At 33.5% G+C, this 17,574-nt stretch overlaps 2 protein-coding genes across 6 annotated transcripts in view, besides 9 other annotated features; one reads left to right on the top strand and one right to left on the bottom strand.

The window, feature by feature from the left end:
* Positions 1–11,318, top strand: CG11155 (uncharacterized protein). Of its 3 annotated transcripts, none has more exons than NM_166825.3 (14): positions 1–151; positions 208–340; positions 401–814; positions 1,888–2,054; positions 2,834–2,887; positions 2,965–3,129; positions 3,424–3,582; positions 3,782–3,985; positions 4,592–4,795; positions 4,888–4,992; positions 5,100–5,357; positions 7,274–7,471; positions 8,493–8,883; positions 8,938–11,318. In NM_166825.3, exons 1-14 carry the CDS (start codon positions 149–151, stop codon positions 9,213–9,215), a joined length of 2,733 nt encoding a protein of 910 aa, NP_726649.3. In that variant the 5' UTR covers positions 1–148; the 3' UTR covers positions 9,216–11,318. The 3 variants fall into 3 exon arrangements, with proteins under 3 accessions (NP_726649.3, NP_651941.2, NP_726648.2); NM_143684.3 differs by having other exon boundaries at positions 8,938–9,313; NM_166824.3 differs by lacking the exon at positions 8,938–11,318 and adding an exon at positions 5,484–5,972 and having other exon boundaries at positions 7,551–8,493.
* Positions 1,077–1,474: a mobile genetic element.
* Positions 2,350–2,711: a mobile genetic element.
* Positions 4,042–4,255: a mobile genetic element.
* Positions 6,623–6,777: a mobile genetic element.
* Positions 8,105–8,280: a mobile genetic element.
* Positions 9,422–9,476: a mobile genetic element.
* Positions 10,659–10,807: a mobile genetic element.
* Positions 11,229–17,574, bottom strand: part of CG32017 (uncharacterized protein) — a 24,329-nt gene continuing 17,983 nt past the window's right edge. For all 3 annotated transcript variants that reach the window (NM_001297794.1, NM_001169364.2, NM_166826.3), the window contains 6 exons: positions 17,384–17,512; positions 17,026–17,267; positions 16,848–16,964; positions 14,359–14,766; positions 13,886–14,300; positions 11,229–13,399 (listed from right to left, as the gene is read on the bottom strand). In NM_001297794.1, the coding sequence (NP_001284723.1) occupies positions 13,154–13,399; positions 13,886–14,300; positions 14,359–14,766; positions 16,848–16,964; positions 17,026–17,267; positions 17,384–17,404 (1,449 nt within the window). In that variant the 5' untranslated portion in view covers positions 17,405–17,512 and the 3' untranslated portion in view covers positions 11,229–13,153. The remainder of the gene's footprint in view (positions 13,400–13,885; positions 14,301–14,358; positions 14,767–16,847; positions 16,965–17,025; positions 17,268–17,383; positions 17,513–17,574) is intronic.
* Positions 16,322–16,380: a mobile genetic element.
* Positions 16,408–16,649: a mobile genetic element.

Consider the following 17,574-nt stretch of genomic DNA (forward strand, 5'->3'; position numbering starts at 1 on the left):
TTATTAGTGGTGCTTTTTTCTTTCCATCAACTGGTATTCGGTTATCCGTGTTAAACAAATATCTAAATTTTATATATTGTATATTATATAAATAAATTATAACTAAGTGTTTCGGAATGTAATTAAGCAGCATTATCCACATAAAATAATGGTAAAAAAAGCCATCAGTACCTTTACTAAAATAATATACGTATATATGCTCTTTAGGTACGAAAAAAACGAGAAATCGTAATAAAGGAAAATATTCAAGGACGAAGTTACCTTAAAAAAATATGTTGTTCGTATATAATACTGTCCATCCTCGTAATTTCTAATGCCTTGCCCCCAGTAATACGAGTAGGTAAGTTTAATGTGAAGTTTATTTGTTTTGACAATTTATGCTCTTGATGTATTACCCCAGGTGCCATATTTACGGAAGATGAACGCGAAAGCAGTATTGAATCTGCATTTAAATACGCAATATACCGTATAAATAAGGAAAAGACTCTTCTTCCCAATACACAATTGGTTTACGATATTGAGTATGTTCCCCGAGATGACTCGTTTCGCACTACTAAAAAGGTTTGCAGTCAGTTGGAAGCAGGTGTTCAAGCAATTTTTGGCCCAACAGATGCTCTTTTAGCTAGTCATGTACAATCCATATGCGAAGCATATGATATACCCCATATTGAAGGTCGAATTGACCTCGAATATAATTCTAAAGAATTTTCTATAAATTTATATCCGTCGCATACGCTCTTAACTCTAGCATATAGAGATATAATGGTATATTTGAACTGGACGAAGGTGGCAATAATTTATGAAGAAGATTATGGTAACTATATTTTATATATTTTTCAGTCGTGCTTATTCATATTATTACCCCGGATATTTCATTATATCGAAAAATTTACTATTTACGACTACTCCTCTATCGCCCACAAACACGACCACACTCTAAAAAATTGTATTTTTCATTTTATCATTTGAGTTTTCATTTTCTATTACTGTAACTCCTATAAACTGCACAAAAATGTGACATACATTTTAAAACATTTGTAGATTTTGATACACGTTAAAGGTAGAGTAAGAGGTTATACTAGATTCGTTGTAAAGTATGTAACAGGCAGAAGGAAGCGTTTCCGACTACATAAAGTATATATATTCTTGATCAGGATCAATAGCCGAGTCGATCTAGCCATGTCCGTTTGTCCGTATGAACGTCGAGATCTCAGGAACTATAAAAGCTAGTATGTTGAGATTTAGCATACAAATTCTAGAGACATAGACGCAGCACACGTTTGCTGACCATTTGACCATGCTGCCATGACCAAAACTGACACGCTCACATTTTTAAACAATTGTTTAATATTTTCTCATTTTATTCCCCAATATCCATCGATATCCCAGATAAATGATTCTTTTGCGTTCGCATTCACACTAGCTGAGTAACGGGCATTGATAGACGGGGAACTTGACTATAGTATTTTCTCTTGTTATTATTTGGGAGGGTAACAGAACTGCTTTATGGTAAAAGGGCAGTTTCCCAGAAAATTTTCCTCAAATTGCACAATAAAAAACTAAATAAAAATAAAAATAAAAAATAAAATAAAATAAAATAATAATATAATATAATATATATTCTGTCTTGTTTTTATTTAATTTTTTGTCTTCTATAATGTCTAATTTCTATAGACAAGCCTAAAACATTTCGGCCACGCCTACAATCTGGCCAACCATGACACGCCCTCATATTTAAAAATTTGTTTTTGAGTGTCGTTAATTATTTTTCGCACAAGTCATATGAAATTGTTTATAAGCTCCCCAACTGCGAATACCATATCTGGACTACATTTTCGTAAAAAAACAAACTATTTATGGCAAATATTTGTAAATTCTTATTTGTAGGTCTATTTAATTTGATGCACTCATCAACTGAGACGAAAGCGGAAATGTATATAAGGCAAGCAAGTCCGGATTCCTATCGCCAAGTTTTACGAGCGATACGTCAAAAGGAAATTTACAAAATAATAGTGGATACAAATCCGTCCCATATAAAATCGTTTTTTAGATCCGTAAGAACAGTTTCTAAATATTAACGGCATTAGGCATTTAATTTATTGTTGCTTCTATAAACCTTAAAAAAGCTTACGTAATCATTTTATACATTTTGTGAACGGGTTAAGGGTCTCCTAGATTTGTTGAAAAGTAGTCAGCAAGTGAATCAGTTACGTACTATGCGGACATTCCCTTACTAATTCGAGCTCAGAGAAGTTATTTTGTGGGATACTAATTAAGCTAACAAAAATTACTATTTTTCTGCAATATGGGCAGGTCAATAAGAGATTAATATACTTTGTAACATAAAACAAGAGAGCATGCTATAGGCAACTTATCCGATCATCAGATACCCGGCACTTAGATAGTGGAAAGACGAACTTTAAGTTTTATGATTTTTGTGGGATATCGATAAATATTACTGAATAAAATGAGTAGAAATTTAAAAATTGTTTAAAAGTGTGGGCGTGGCAGTTTTGGGCGGTTAGTGGGCGTGGAAAAATTTGAAAATGTGGGCGTGGCAGTTTTGTGCATTTATAGGACGTTAGAGTGGGAGTTACAAAAAGTTTGCACTGCTCTGTGTCACTAAAATCTGTGTGCTTAATATCAACATATTAACTTTTATAGTTCGAGATCTGAACATTTATATCTGCGGACAGATGGACACGCCCAGAATAAAGATGAAGAAAATGATCAAGAATATATACTTTATACTTTATATACTATTACATACTTTTCAACGTATCTAGTAGGAGTACGAGTAACTGGTATAAATATATAAATATCCTATTTCTAGATTTTGCAACTACAAATGAATGACCATCGTTACCATTATATGTTTACAACATTCGTAAGTTAAATATTAAATTAAAATTGCAAGACTCGAGAAAATCTATTCATTGTGATATTGTTAATAATTTTGTACAGGACTTGGAGACATATGATCTGGAAGATTTCAGATATAACAGCGTAAATATAACTGCATTTCGGCTGGTAGATGTCGATAGCAAAAGATATCTCGAAGTAATTAATCAAATGCAGAAATTACAACACAATGGATTGGACACTATAAATGGAAGTCCTTATATACAGGTATGATATGGGCGCCCAGTAGGGCCCAGTATCATAACGCTCAGTGTCATAACGCCCACACACAAACATTTGTGTTATAAAGGGCTATAAAGTGCTTGTGCCTAATACTTATTAAACATTTAAAATGGATACATTTCATTAACGCAATTAAATAGGGACTCAGGGCCGCTATAAAATTTTCAATGTCCACGTTATGATCCGTTTAAAAGTAGCATCGCTGACACTGGGTGGTTATCACACGCAAAAAACCTTTTACTCCAACAGAATACAATTTTTAATGTTCAAAATTTTTAGACGGAGTCCGCATTAATGTTTGATTCGGTGTACGCGTTTGCGAATGGACTACACTTTCTAAATTTGGATAATCACCAAAATTTTTATATCAAAAACCTATCCTGCACCTCCGACCAAACCTGGAATGATGGAATTTCATTGTATAACCAAATAAATGCAGTACGTATATTAAACATAAAAGTTTAATAATTATTAAATAATAATTATTAATTATTAAATATGATTTAATAATTGTAATATTTATTAGTGAATTTCTTGCCTTATTAATATGAAGTTGCACAAAAAAGTTTATCTAGACAAAGTTAGATTTCGATTTCATTATTTTCTAAATAAATATTCAATTACATTTTTGCTTCAGGCCATCACAGACGGACTGACTGGCACTGTCCAATTTGTGGAAGGTCGGCGAAACATATTTAAGCTTGATATTCTTAAACTAAAGCAAGAAAAAATACAAAAGGTTGGATATTGGCATCCCGACGACGGTGTTAACATTTCGGATCCAACAGCTTTCTACGATTCAAATATCGCAAATATAACCTTGGTCGTTATGACTAGAGAGGTACGCATTAAAATCGTCTTTTATTTATACTTAATTATACCCGTTATTTTACTACATATTAGATTCGTTAAAAGTATGTTACAGGTAGAAACGCTTCCGACCAAATAAAGTATATATATTCTTGATCTTGATCAATAGTCTCTGGCCGTCCGTATGAACGTGAGATCTCAGGATCTCAACTCCCACACCTTTGAAAAATGTTTTGATATTTTATCATATATTTTTTAGTCTTGTAAGTTCGTAATCGATTTGCAAAAAATCAATTTGCCATTTAGTTTTTTGCCAGTATTAAATTCTTTTCACCGAACATAGTATACGTTGTTTACTCTAAGAGTAACGGATTTAATACATTTAACGGGAACAGGATATAGGAGAAAAAATAAATACTTCTATGTATATATCTGACGACTCCGATCTTGCCATGTTTAAAACTGTTTGCGTGTTAGTTTTATGTAGTTATTTTTTTTCTCACACTCCGTGTGAGCATTGATTATATCGAAGTCGAGAGCAAGCTATGTTTTTTTATTTTGTTATGCCAGAAATATAGAAATAAATCTGTATAGACAGTCCTATCAATTGCCTTAGTGATTTTTAAACATTTTTTAGGAGCGGCCGTATGTTATGGTTAAAGAAGACAAAAATCTAACTGGAAATTTGAGGTTTGAAGGATTTTGTATTGATCTTTTAAAAGCAATCGCCACACAAGTTGGGTTTCAATATAAAATTGAATTAGTTCCCGATAATATGTACGGTGTTTACATACCAGAGACTAATTCATGGAATGGAATCGTGCAGGAATTAATGGAAAGGGCAAGTATAAACTTTAAATTTCAATTATCCCATAATGTACATTATTTACATTTTGCAAATACTTTATAATTACCAAAATGACTACTTCCTAGCGTGCTGATCTTGCTGTAGCCTCAATGACAATTAATTATGCTCGGGAAAGTGTTATCGACTTTACCAAACCATTTATGAACTTGGGCATTGGCATATTATTCAAGGTAAGGCTACCTTTTTTTGGTTTTTTTATTACTTTTTTATGTGTAGTTACGCAAATTGTAGTATGACTTATATAAATCCCCTCCATATATGTGGATAAATTTAATAGGTGCCGACAAGTCAACCAACACGACTGTTCTCCTTTATGAACCCTTTGGCAATCGAGATATGGCTTTATGTGCTAGCTGCATACATATTAGTATCTTTCGCGCTCTTTGTAATGGCTCGATTTTCTCCATATGAGTGGAAAAACCCCCATCCATGCTACAAGGAAACGGATATAGTGGAAAATCAGTTTTCCATATCAAACAGTTTTTGGTTTATAACAGGAACATTCTTACGCCAAGGATCTGGACTTAATCCGAAGGTATACATAATTACGTCATATGTGTAAAGATTATTAATTATAAGATTAAAATAATTTATTTTAAAGATTTGTTAAAATTGATCGCTATTTAAAGGAATAATAGAATGAATATTTGCTATATTTCAGATATCAGACCGAGCTCAAACGAAATTTTTCTCCTTCATTGCTCCATTCGCTGTTGAAATTTGGTTTTATATTGCTTTTGGATACATTTTTGTATCAGTATCCATTTGGATTGTGGCTCGATTATCACCGATCGAATGGGTTATTTCAAAGCCACCATGTTCAATGGCTTGTGACCATATGTTGCGCGAAATTCAAAAAGAAAATTACTTTGATGAACGCCTGGAGCTAATAAGCAAACAAAAAATTTCAGAAAACGAAGTATATTTAAGTACAGACCATAAAATAAAAAAGTCAAACAATTGTGTTGAACATGATACTACTTGTGGACATGGTACTTTACCTTTACACCTACCTAATGATGTTAATGACGGAGCCTCGGATGATAATACGGTGGATTTAGTTCGAATCCAAAACAATTTTACTTTAAAAAATAGTTTTTGGTTTGCCATTGGGGCTCTTATGCAACAAGGTTCTGACTTATATCCTAGGGTACGGACTATTCATTAAATCTAAAAGTCACTACAAAAAGAGTACCAACGAGTAACAACAATTTAAAGACAGAACGAAAAGTAATTTTATACATTTGTGGTCAAAACTATTTACAGAAAATGCAATTTGATGCAATTTTGATGCAATGTAAAATTAAAAAAAAAAAATAAATTGCAGGAAAAACTGTGTATACTTTAAAGACAAAAGTTACATTTTGGTTGCTATGTTTCGTTCATGATTATATTTATATTCCGTTACTCGTACAGTGTAATGGTTTAACTTTGATTAGATTAGTTCTATGTTATTTAATATGTAAGAATGATTATTTCCGACTCTATAAAATATATATTTTTTTACCAGACGAGTTGATCTAGCAATGTGCGTTTGTCCGAATGCTGAGATTTGTCGAAGTAGACAGAATAATGAGAAGTACAATTTTTAGGCGTAAGAGTTGGTCTTGCATTTCAATACAAACTGGAATGAAAAATGATAAAATGAAACCATTAACAAAGTGAGAACGCTATTGTCCATTTTCATTGTGGGCGTGGCAGTGCGATACAAATGGGCAAGACAAATAATAAAAATCTAAACATATTTCAATAATGTGGACGCAGATTGTGGCGTAGCAACTTTAACTGCGTCTATGTTTATTTAGTTTTCATAGTTCCTGAGAAGAATGCGTTCATAAGTAGACGAACATGGACCCATCGACTAATGATAGTAATTGTGTGCAATATATATACATGCATATGTACATGCCTTGTATAATCCCGTTTTGCCTGTCATACTTTCACGAATCTAGCAAATCCTTTTATTCTGAGAAGAACGTGTATAATTAATACATTTTTTAAAATTTTTCGTTGTCCGTTCGCGCAGCATGTGGCATTAGGGAAAAGGAAACGGTTAAGAACGGTTTTCCGAAGTGCGGGAACTTTTAAGTTAGTACTGAATCTGAGTCGACTCTTAACAATCTAGCGCAGTTCCCGAGATATTTTATCATATACATATCTCAAATCTTAGCATGGACGTACAAACGGTGGACAGGCCCAGATCGACTCGTCTGATCAAGAATATGTACTTAATATGGTCGGAAACGCCTTCTACCTATTACATACTATTCAACAAATTAAGTATACCCTTTTTCTACTAGTAACGGGTATAGGAGTCATTAGTATATTATACTAGTTATTTGTAGAGTAAAAGGGTAATATAGTCGCGATATTCAACGATACTGTTTTTTTTTTCTGTAACTAATTATATTTACAAACGCTTTCAATCCGAATACTTTTTTGTCTTTTTAGGCAACCTCGACGCGTATTGTGGGCGGATGCTGGTTCTTTTTTTGCCTAATCATTATATCTTCATACACTGCCAACTTAGCTGCATTTCTAACAGTTGAACGGATGATTTCCCCCATTGAAAGCGCTTCTGATTTGGCAGAGCAAACCGAAATATCATATGGAACTTTGGAAGGTGGATCGACAATGACATTTTTTAGGGTAAATATTTCAAACAAAGGACATACGCATTTTAAGTTTTATTTGCACAACATAATAATATTTTTGCATAACGTTATAGCACAATAAATTGTGAAACTGGTAAAAAAAATGATATGACTAGCAAAGTCAAACTTATCTTGCTAAGAAATCGAAAACTGAAATAGGCAAAGAATGGGAGATTCAACATACTGAGTATAAAATGGCGGTGGTACACAAGATTGTATTAAAACTTTGTAATACTCGAAATGTACAAAAAGAATTGTGTGCCTAAATGGTTTTATTCGCGTCGCTCTTGGCAATGCGGAAATTTAGCTATGTATTTTTATACCTGTTATTCGTAGAGTAAAAACTTTTTGCCACGCCCACTCTTACCCCCTAAAGCCGCCAAGCCGGTCAAGCCCACACTTTCAAACAATTTTCAGGATCACTAGTCTAGTCGATCAGGTTATTTCCGTCTCTCCAATTTCCGATTCCTACCGATATTCCAAAAAATGTCCACTAACTGAGTAATGAATTTTTTATATTCAGAGTTGAGTGGGTTCTCTCTTCTTCTTTTTAAGGAAATGACTCTGTTTATTAAGCCTTTAAAAGTAACCAACCAACCAAACCGACTTCCTGAGATTTCAGGAAGACTTCCGACTTCCATCAAATACCCGTTACTGAGCTAGTGGAAATGCAATCGCGAAATTTCATAATTTTCCTGGGATATGGATAGATATTGGTGAATAAATGAGAAATCATTTAAAACATGTTCAAAAGTGTTGGAGTGGCAGTTCTGCGCCGTTCGTAGGCGTAAAAGTGGGCGCGGCAATGTTTTTTTTGGCATATCAATATAAATTTAGAAAACTGATAAAATTATGAAAAAATCTAACAATTTTTAATAAATGTTTGGTGTGGCAGTTTTGTAAAACTGTAAAAAAAACAAAACTTTATCTAAACCCGACCATATTTAAGACATTCTCTATATATTGATGAAGACTTCAGTTAAATACTTTGAATAAAAATGTTATTTATATTTAAGGATTCAAAAATTGGTATATATCAAAAAATGTGGCGTTATATGGAAAACCGTAAAACAGCTGTATTTGTAAAAACCTATGAAGACGGAATTAAACGAGTAATGGAAGGAAGCTATGCTTTTTTGATGGAATCGACAATGCTGGACTATGCTGTTCAACGTGATTGTAATCTGACCCAAATAGGAGGCCTTCTTGATTCTAAAGGTTATGGTATCGCAACACCCAAGGGCTCTCCATGGAGAGATAAAATATCACTTGCTATTTTAGAGCTTCAAGAAAAGGGTATTATTCAAATATTATATGACAAATGGTGGAAAAATACAGGTGACGTTTGCAACAGAGATGATAAGAGCAAGGAGTCCAAAGCCAATGCACTTGGAGTAGAAAATATTGGTATTATTAATATTTAATATTATACTTAAAAATGTAATCAATACTGTATTCCAGGTGGCGTGTTTGTTGTTCTCCTTTGTGGACTTGCGCTTGCAGTTGTTGTAGCCATATTTGAGTTTTGCTGGAATTCTAGAAAAAATTTAAATACTGAAAATCAATCTCTGTGTTCAGAAATGGCAGAGGAACTTCGTTTTGCAATGCACTGCCATGGTTCAAAATCAAGACATAGACCGCGAAAACGAAGTTGCCTTAATTGTTCGTCTGTACCAACATATGTTCCGAGTAATGTGAGCACGTCAAATGTGGGCGTTTACTATAATTACTTTAATTAACTTTTACCATGCTTTAACACGTTTATTCAAACAAAACAAATATAGTTTTTTCTACAATTTGTAATGACATTATTACTATATAAATAATATGCAATTTTAAAAATGTTATTATTTTTATTTGAAAGAAAACTAGCTTGGGCTTGAAAAGATACATACCTAGGGTTAGGCGTACAATTTATAGTTTCAGATGATTGCCACGCTACTATACTATAGTGCTCACAAACTGCGCAATACTGTCTCGCCCACACTTTAAAAATTTGTAGATTAATGTATTTTCTTTTTCTGTGAGTGCCAGTTGCGAATAGAAGCAAGTGCACAAGCCAGTCCCTTATCTGATGCGACGAAGCCGTTGATATCCACTTCCGTCACGAAGAGAGGTTTACACCTTCCCGTGTCCAGCGCAGGAAGCAGCCACATCTCCCATCGAAGTTAAGGGCTGACATTCCAAACCTGGTTTTATCTGGTCTTGGCTGGTCTTGCTTCCTGCTCTCCTAGTTAACTCAATGCTACGTTTCTACCATTTCCTTCAATGCAAGAGTGCTGTGATAACGATGAAACAATAGCAAGAAAATTGAATAACCTTGTTATACAGACCGGGTAGCAAGCTTCCCACATTTTCTAAAATATTCAAGACAATAACGCAACGAGTTGTCCAGACATATTGAAGACTTTTAAAAACGAACATTAATGGGCTTTATAAGTTGAAATCCCTTGGAAGTCTGCATAAGAGGGCACACCTCTCAGCCTCCTTGACTAGCCCGCTGACCAGAAGAAAGCTTAAACAAAGACACCCTGCCGATCTCTGGACAATAAGACAAAATGTCTCTTAAGCAGTAATATTTATTGTTATAAATAATATTTCATCTCTAGTCTGTTGTGCACTCCCCGAATTTTTCTTTTCCTTTAAGTTACGAAAGTCGCTTACAATAGTTTGATCACTTAAAAACTTTCCACCCAATTTGTACGGCATATACACTATTACGGTAAACCAATCAATAAAACCAATCTAGAAGAGAGGAGCATGGCTGTGCACTTGTCTAAAAGCTAGGGAAATTTGATATCGTTGCCGATGTGGTTTCTGCTACGGTCTTCATTTCCGAAGGCGATGCAGACTCCTCAGTGCTCATGATACCAAACGAAGAACATCATGTTCACGAGTTAGCTGATACTCGACCACAATTATTTAAAGTATCCCACTGTCACCTGGAATGGAATTACACAGTGGCTGGTGATGGATATCTTCGATTCGGAAGAAATAAGGTAAGCGAAAAGAAAACCAAAGGAAGGATCGCATATAAATCCTGAAGAAATTTCATTTTCCAAGAATGTCTTATACGCAGTGGCTTCCGGCGACCACTCTAAACTATTGAATTGAGAGTCACAACAACGAGTCAGCGTTACTACCGACTCCCATGACTCAGACCTTGAAAGACGTACATTGGCAATAAAACGAAGAAAAATCTAATCATTTTTCAAAAGTGTGGGCAGAGCAGTTATGGTCGGCTTGTGGGCGTGACAAAACATTTTTTGGCAAATCGATAGAAATTTACTAGACTAATAAAAATACGAAAATATTTTTCAAAAGCGTGTGCTTTTGGGTCAGGGTCAGATCTGCTCTACTATTAAAACTGATCAAAAATATGTATACTTTATTTGGGCGAAAACGCTTCCTTCTAAATGTTACATACTTTTCAAAAATCTAATCTACCTTTTTACGGGTTTAATAAATAGAAGTCACAAATGTATGTACCTCCTTGGGGTTTCCAATAATTAGATCCGAACAATATGACACCGCATGCTGGTTCTTTAAATAGCCCGTAGCTAAAGTGGTTTGCTTTACGTTCTTAGTGTCGTTGAATTGTTTAACTCCGGGGTGTGTTGCTCGTAGCTTACCGCTGAAGTACGACAAGAATTAAATCGATAAGTTTTATTAAAAGGTAACGTCACTTTTTCCAACCAGACTTAGACCAAAGACCCATATAATAATTAGTTAATACAAAAAGAACATAATACAGTTTGCAATACAATATAATGTATGTATAATTTTATTTTGTTACATTTTTTAATGTACATCATATTTTACAATAAACGTGTTACCTAAATTAATTAATTTTTTATTCTTTGATTTCAATATCAAAAACCCCAACCATGCGTAGACAACTTCAGAACTTTTGTGATGATGTTTACTTGCTGACTTATACTTGATAATCTTTCTAATACTGATAAAAAGCATCATATTGTCTGATTTTCTTATTTTGCTTATTACAAAATTCTTAATTATTGTCATTGAACTTACACTTAAATATTCTATGTATTTCATACAAGCACTACAAGCACGTACATGTTTTGTTTTATACACCATGCGTTTTCTAGCTTCATTTAATAACTGTTTACCGACGATAGTTTTTATGACATATCAGCGATCCTGATGCTTATTTTACAAAATATATAAATTAATAAAACGTTGTTTCTTACCTCAGCGTTTTAACTGTTTCAGAAATTCGAAACTTCTTTTATAATTCTTTGAAATAAAAATGTTGTGAATGAACACTAGGTGACTTCAGAATGATTCAGATCTAGATCAGATACGTTCTTTGATTTAAACACCGTCTCATCAATAAAGTACATGTTTAGTTATTAATAGGTTGTATGATAGTTCGATATGTAAAATTTTACACGAATTTTTGCCTACACATTTTTAGCAACCAAATTAAATTCAATTTTTCAAAGGTTTGATTGAATTAGCATCAATTAGCATCATACCGCACTGCTTTCCAAATAATAGATGCTGGAGTTAAGCCAGCGGTATTCTACATTATTATAACGATTGTTGACACGAGCTTAGAAATGGTGTATTTTATTTATGTATAAAGAATGGTATGTACATCCATATGCTTTGCGCACAATGAAAGATTGTGCTAAAGATTCAGAACTGGATAACTTTGGGTTTTAATAATACTGAATGCACATTAATACAGATTGTTAGATTATCTTTACGTTTAAATTTCGAGAAGAAGAATTTAAATGTCATACGGCTTGAGCATAGATCGATATTATATTAAACACTTCTATATAGATCGTGATATGTTTATATTGTAGTTAATGAACAGTAATCTTTTGTTTTACAAACTTTTTATGTAGGTAGGTATGTAGGTACTTCCGTGAAAGTGCTTTTTTCTGTGTTCTTCGAAATTCGGAATAAATATTGACTGACTAGTCCAAAAATATGCTATTTGCATTTGATTGTTATCGATTGGAAGCATTTTGTTTTGTAAATTCCAAACGTAACATTACTTGATTCGTAAATATTCTTTATCTCGAAAAATATATTTATGTTTATGAATACAGTCAATTTGGCCTTTTAATCGAATTATATTAAGTATCGGAAGGTCTGCTCGAGAAATTATCATTTTCGGCTTAATTATTTTTAATACAGAATCCTATTATTAAACAATAATATAAAGAATTTTCATTTCTAAAGTGCAGTGAGTTTTCCTATTTAGTATATCAGGAAACATTCAACCCAAAATAAATTCGTTCAAGGTTTATGTCAAATTAGGGAGGCACAAATTAGCTACTTGACAAAACTTTCCGATATCCGATGAGTATTTCTTATATTTGAATATTTTAAGCATATTATATTCATTTTATTCTCCACAAATTATTTCGGTTTCATTTCAACTAGACTTTTTTATTAAGACTGATTAACTAAACTAGACTGATTAACCCAATTGGAAGATATTTAAATTACTCGAAAATAGTAATTTTCAAATATATTATTAAAATAAATTATGTTAAAAAAGTATGTTAGGCATTTACTTTAGCATTCGCCTTATTTACAATTCAGATTATATTTTAATAAGGTGTAATTAAATGTTTAAAAATGAGACTGACTTACTTTACAAACATTTAGCGACTAGGTAGGTACCACAGACTCTTTAATAGTTATCGTATTCATAGAATCCTCGTTTTTGTTCATTTGATAATTTTTGATCGTTGTTTTCTAAAGAATTCAAATATTTATCATATTTTGGATTATTTTGAAGTTCACGTATACCCAGTTGGGTGCCTAACAAATTTTCCTTAGGTAAAAAGTTGCTGCTTTCTATTTCTTGTATTGACATTTTGGAAGGCCATGTCGGTAATCCTCTCAAAAAGCGATGAAAATTACCATTTATTTGCGGCTTTAATGTAGAGAGGTAAAATGATTAGTTTTTTTGTTAAGCTCCATGGGATGAATATCTAAGGATAATAAAAAATCATTTACCCAGTGTGGAAATTTTAGTCCACCGAATGCTTACTTCTTACAGATTTCGTAATAATGTAAATTGGATTTTGTCTAGTTTCATTTACTTTTGTTTGTTGACGCATACCATCCCAGCTACGGTTACTTCTTTAGGTCCCCTACAGTTCCCGAGATTCGGCTTCAATACAGACATGACAGGTTTGGCTGGGCAAGTGACCGGGGTAGTATATACATACATATAAATCGACTACACGGTTGCTTTTACTTAATAAATAATTTTTATCTAATCTAGTTTGCCCATTTGCTTAAGGAGTGACGGGAAGTCGAGAAACTCGACTCTCATGTTTTGGCATGGTATCTGTATCTTCGTTTTTACAAAACTTAATTTTTGCGAATAAAACTCATACTCTAATTAACGGCTTACCTCATTTAGAAGGGACCGATTTCTCTCTCTGAAGTGCGATTTTCGAATTGGGTATGCTCTTGGGATTCCAACCACGGAAGGATCACTTTCGGTGGAATCATCTGATATAAATTCAGTTGCTGGCATTTTAATGCGGGCAGCTCTGTTACTTCCAAAAAATATGCTTTTAAGTTCCTTATTAGTTTGAAACTCTTTATTATTGTAGGGAGAATTTCCAATGCGACGCGTTGTTGCTTTAAGCCCAGATCTATTTCCATTTTTGTTCATATTACTATTTTGAAAATTTTGGTCATTTAGAATTGACTTCCGATTTACGTCACTATCTCGGTATCTATTTTCTTCAGGACTTCGATTTTCATCCATTAATGGAGAATCAGATAAGCTACCGACTTGATGGTGATAATCTGAAATTAAGCTGTTTGTTTGGAATATTTTAATAAAAAATGTCTATTTATTTTTAACAGTATACTAACTTTTTTCCGTTAGCAATTTCTTTAAGGGCAGCAGAACGCGCTGCCAACTCCTCATCTCGACGTTGCTCTGTTAATTCCTTGGCTCTCTCAGTCCAAATTAGCTCTTTGAGCTTTTGAAAGCTTCCTTGTATAGCCACTGAATTTTGGCTTTCTTTTTGATTATTTCCAGTAATATTTGGGATTCCCATATACCGATTTTGGCTTGATCTACGAATTGAGGAAGCTCCCGTTTGTGGTCGCATTTCAGCTCCATAATAACGAGAGTGACTTAAACCAGAAGCGCTTGATCCAAATTCACCCAATCTTCGATGGTGTTCAAATGGAATACGCTGCGGTCCATTTGGCTCTCGATTGAGAACACGGCCAAAAACAGGTGACCTGGCTTTTTCCCTTGCGCTCATTCGTAATCTTAAACAAATTTAATGAAATAAAAAAAGGTTAATATTGCATAATTAATATAATTAAATAATCGTGCTTGGTCTTTTTTGTGAAATTAAATCACTACTTAAGAGTGATCTATCTCTCTAGCTTTGGTCTTTTGTGGCCAATGGTGAGTTTTTACTTATTTAATTTAACTTTAAATTATGAAAATATACCATTTTTACTGGGCTTTGTAAGAGACGCTACTTAAAGTCTATATATGATCGCCCATATTTATGATAAATCATAAAGAAACATCATCATCACTTTTTCTACAAACCAGATTCACAACAAATGTAATAGTCAATTGGTTTGGCAATTAATCAGCATCTGAGCAGTCAAGTCCATGAAAAAAATGTGAGTGTTTTCCTGTACACTGCTAGTTGCTTTATAAAATTTTTAAGAGTTTTCTAATAGTTAATTAACGTAACCCAAACCTAACCAAAAAAAATTTCCTGCATGTATACTTTAGAAAATATCCATACTAACACTGCCTTTTGTTTTGATTTTTTAATTTCTTATATTGTTGGTTATCGTTGTAATACAATAAGAACAAAAATGAGTGCGATTTATAAAACGACTTATATTGGCTTGGCATCACATTTATGCACCAACTCTTAATACCTCGTTTTAACCATTTTTCATAAAACTAGTCTGTTTAGTTGCAGGACCGTATTCACCAAATTATGCGCCACATGCCTTTTCTCAAGGCATCACTTCGGGCTTAGAACTTTAATTGGATTTAAGAAATTTCATGCATATCGACACGCGTTTTTATGGATTCATACTTCAGCCATGCAAGGAAAAAAGATTATCAGTATCACGCTCTGTACTTTTTGGCCTCCTTTAAATTAATTAATAATTTAATAAGTATTTTTACCTGTCTGTTTCGTTTCACCAACAGTATGGCAACCTTCGCGATAACTTTTGCCGACCTATTTAACGACCCCTTGCCATATCGAAAACTTTTGTTGGCGACGGCAAATTTTAGGTGGGGTCAGAAATAAATTTTTTATAAAATAACTAAGTTGCAGAATGATCTTGTGGTGATGAGGAATAAACATCAATAGACCACTAAGTAAACGATTTTTCCCCTTAGTTAACAAAATCTGAGTTGATATAAAAAAGGCAGATACTTTTCATTTTGGCCAGACAAAGGTCCCGTTTACAAATTGAAAAATGCAAATTCTTTTCAATTCGGCCAGACAAAAGTGCACGTTTTACGAATTTACGAATATTACGAATTCTAAAACCGGAGCACCGATTTCGCGATTTTAAATCGAAATAGTAAAATTCTTACAATTTTGATTACCGGAGCATGCCCAAATGAGTCAAAATAACATTTGCGCACAGCCTCAACGAGAGCAAGGTGAAATATCTCTTCGATCCGAAATATCACGTTTTTTTCTTTTGTAACTTCGCAAACACGCGGAAGTCCACGTAATAAATGCAAACGTCGAGCGGCCCCGGTCCACCACCCCCAACCCGATACGGTAACTTATGCCAACAACGAGCGAAAGAGTGTAATCTTTCTAAAGCTATCAGGAAAACCGATGTTTCACCCTATTTACAAACTAAAATTCCTTCTGCATCGTGGAATTAACATAAATACATAATACAATACACTTTGAGGTTCTCATTTCACCCAACGATCACCTCCCAAAATGTGATTTTTCCAATCGTCCTGCAATCGAGACAAACAGAACCCAGCTCTACGACGTGTGCTCTAAAAGCTGCCCAAACAAATTAGACACCGAATCCTCAACGCAGTATTAAAACTATAATGTATACTCTGCAGCAGCATGTGATGCCTTTGCAGAACGAAATTTTCCTAATGGATCACAACGTTCAAAATAATCAATGGCTGCCTTTGATAATCATAAACTCGAAATTACTCACTTCCTACATGACAATCATTTTAACGTAAAAAAAATTAAAAAATTATTCAAAATTGTGCAAGTGACCGTTCTAAGCACGTTGTAGATGTTAGGAGGGGAGTGAACAAAGTATTTTTGGTAACCGGGGTTTGCATTAACTAAAAACTAAACTAAACTAAGAAATACACTTACGATCCCAGCATTCGAGAGTTCAAAAACAGAGGCTCCCAAACATTATATGTGAAGGGATCCCTATATGTTGGTATTTCATTGGTTATTTCTGCAGCTCGAGATTGCCTCTTTGAAAAACTATGTGGTACATGGAAAAAATTTTAATTTTTCTTAAAAGATAATAAAAGAAAGAACTTACATCCACATGGCGCGGAGCTGTTCGCATGTCGGTTCCTGTGAGTTAAGTGAAAAGGTTTTTGGCACAAACACTTCACCAACTGTTCTAACACCACTGGGATTTACGATATGTGATGCTTCTTCAGTTTTTACTCCATTGCTATTGCTTAAATTTCTTTCCCGACTGCGTGGTCCATTAAAATGTGCATTCCCAAGCCTTATAGTTGCCAAAATTACCAATATGTCAAATTGTAAATACTTGATCTGCGAAAACAAAATTGTATATAAAAAATATATTTAATATTACATATATATATATATATATCTATACTGGTATACATCAATAGCACATAATTATTTACTGATATATATATACGTACCAATACGCGGCCGCAATGCATTTTGGTGTTGTTATATTAGAATTCCAGAACCATATATTATAATATATTCTTAATGCATCCGAGTGATATGTATTAAAATGTGTGATCGTTTCTCCCAATTTGAAAAGACTTTTGAAAAAAAACAGAAAATGTAATTTTTTATTTTTTAAATAATTAAAAGTCATGCAGAT

The sequence above is a fragment of the Drosophila melanogaster genome, chromosome 4 (genome assembly GCF_000001215.4).
Source record: "Drosophila melanogaster chromosome 4".
NCBI lineage: Eukaryota > Metazoa > Arthropoda > Insecta > Diptera > Drosophilidae > Drosophila > Drosophila melanogaster.

Excerpts from the sequence above, each read along its gene's own strand:
- CG11155 (NM_166825.3), top strand. Across the intron at positions 3,986-4,591 it reads TGGTCGTTATGACTAGAGAG|GAGCGGCCGTATGTTATGGT; the intron begins GTACGCATTAAA and ends AACATTTTTTAG. Across the intron at positions 8,884-8,937 it reads ACTTGGAGTAGAAAATATTG|GTGGCGTGTTTGTTGTTCTC; the intron begins GTATTATTAATA and ends ACTGTATTCCAG.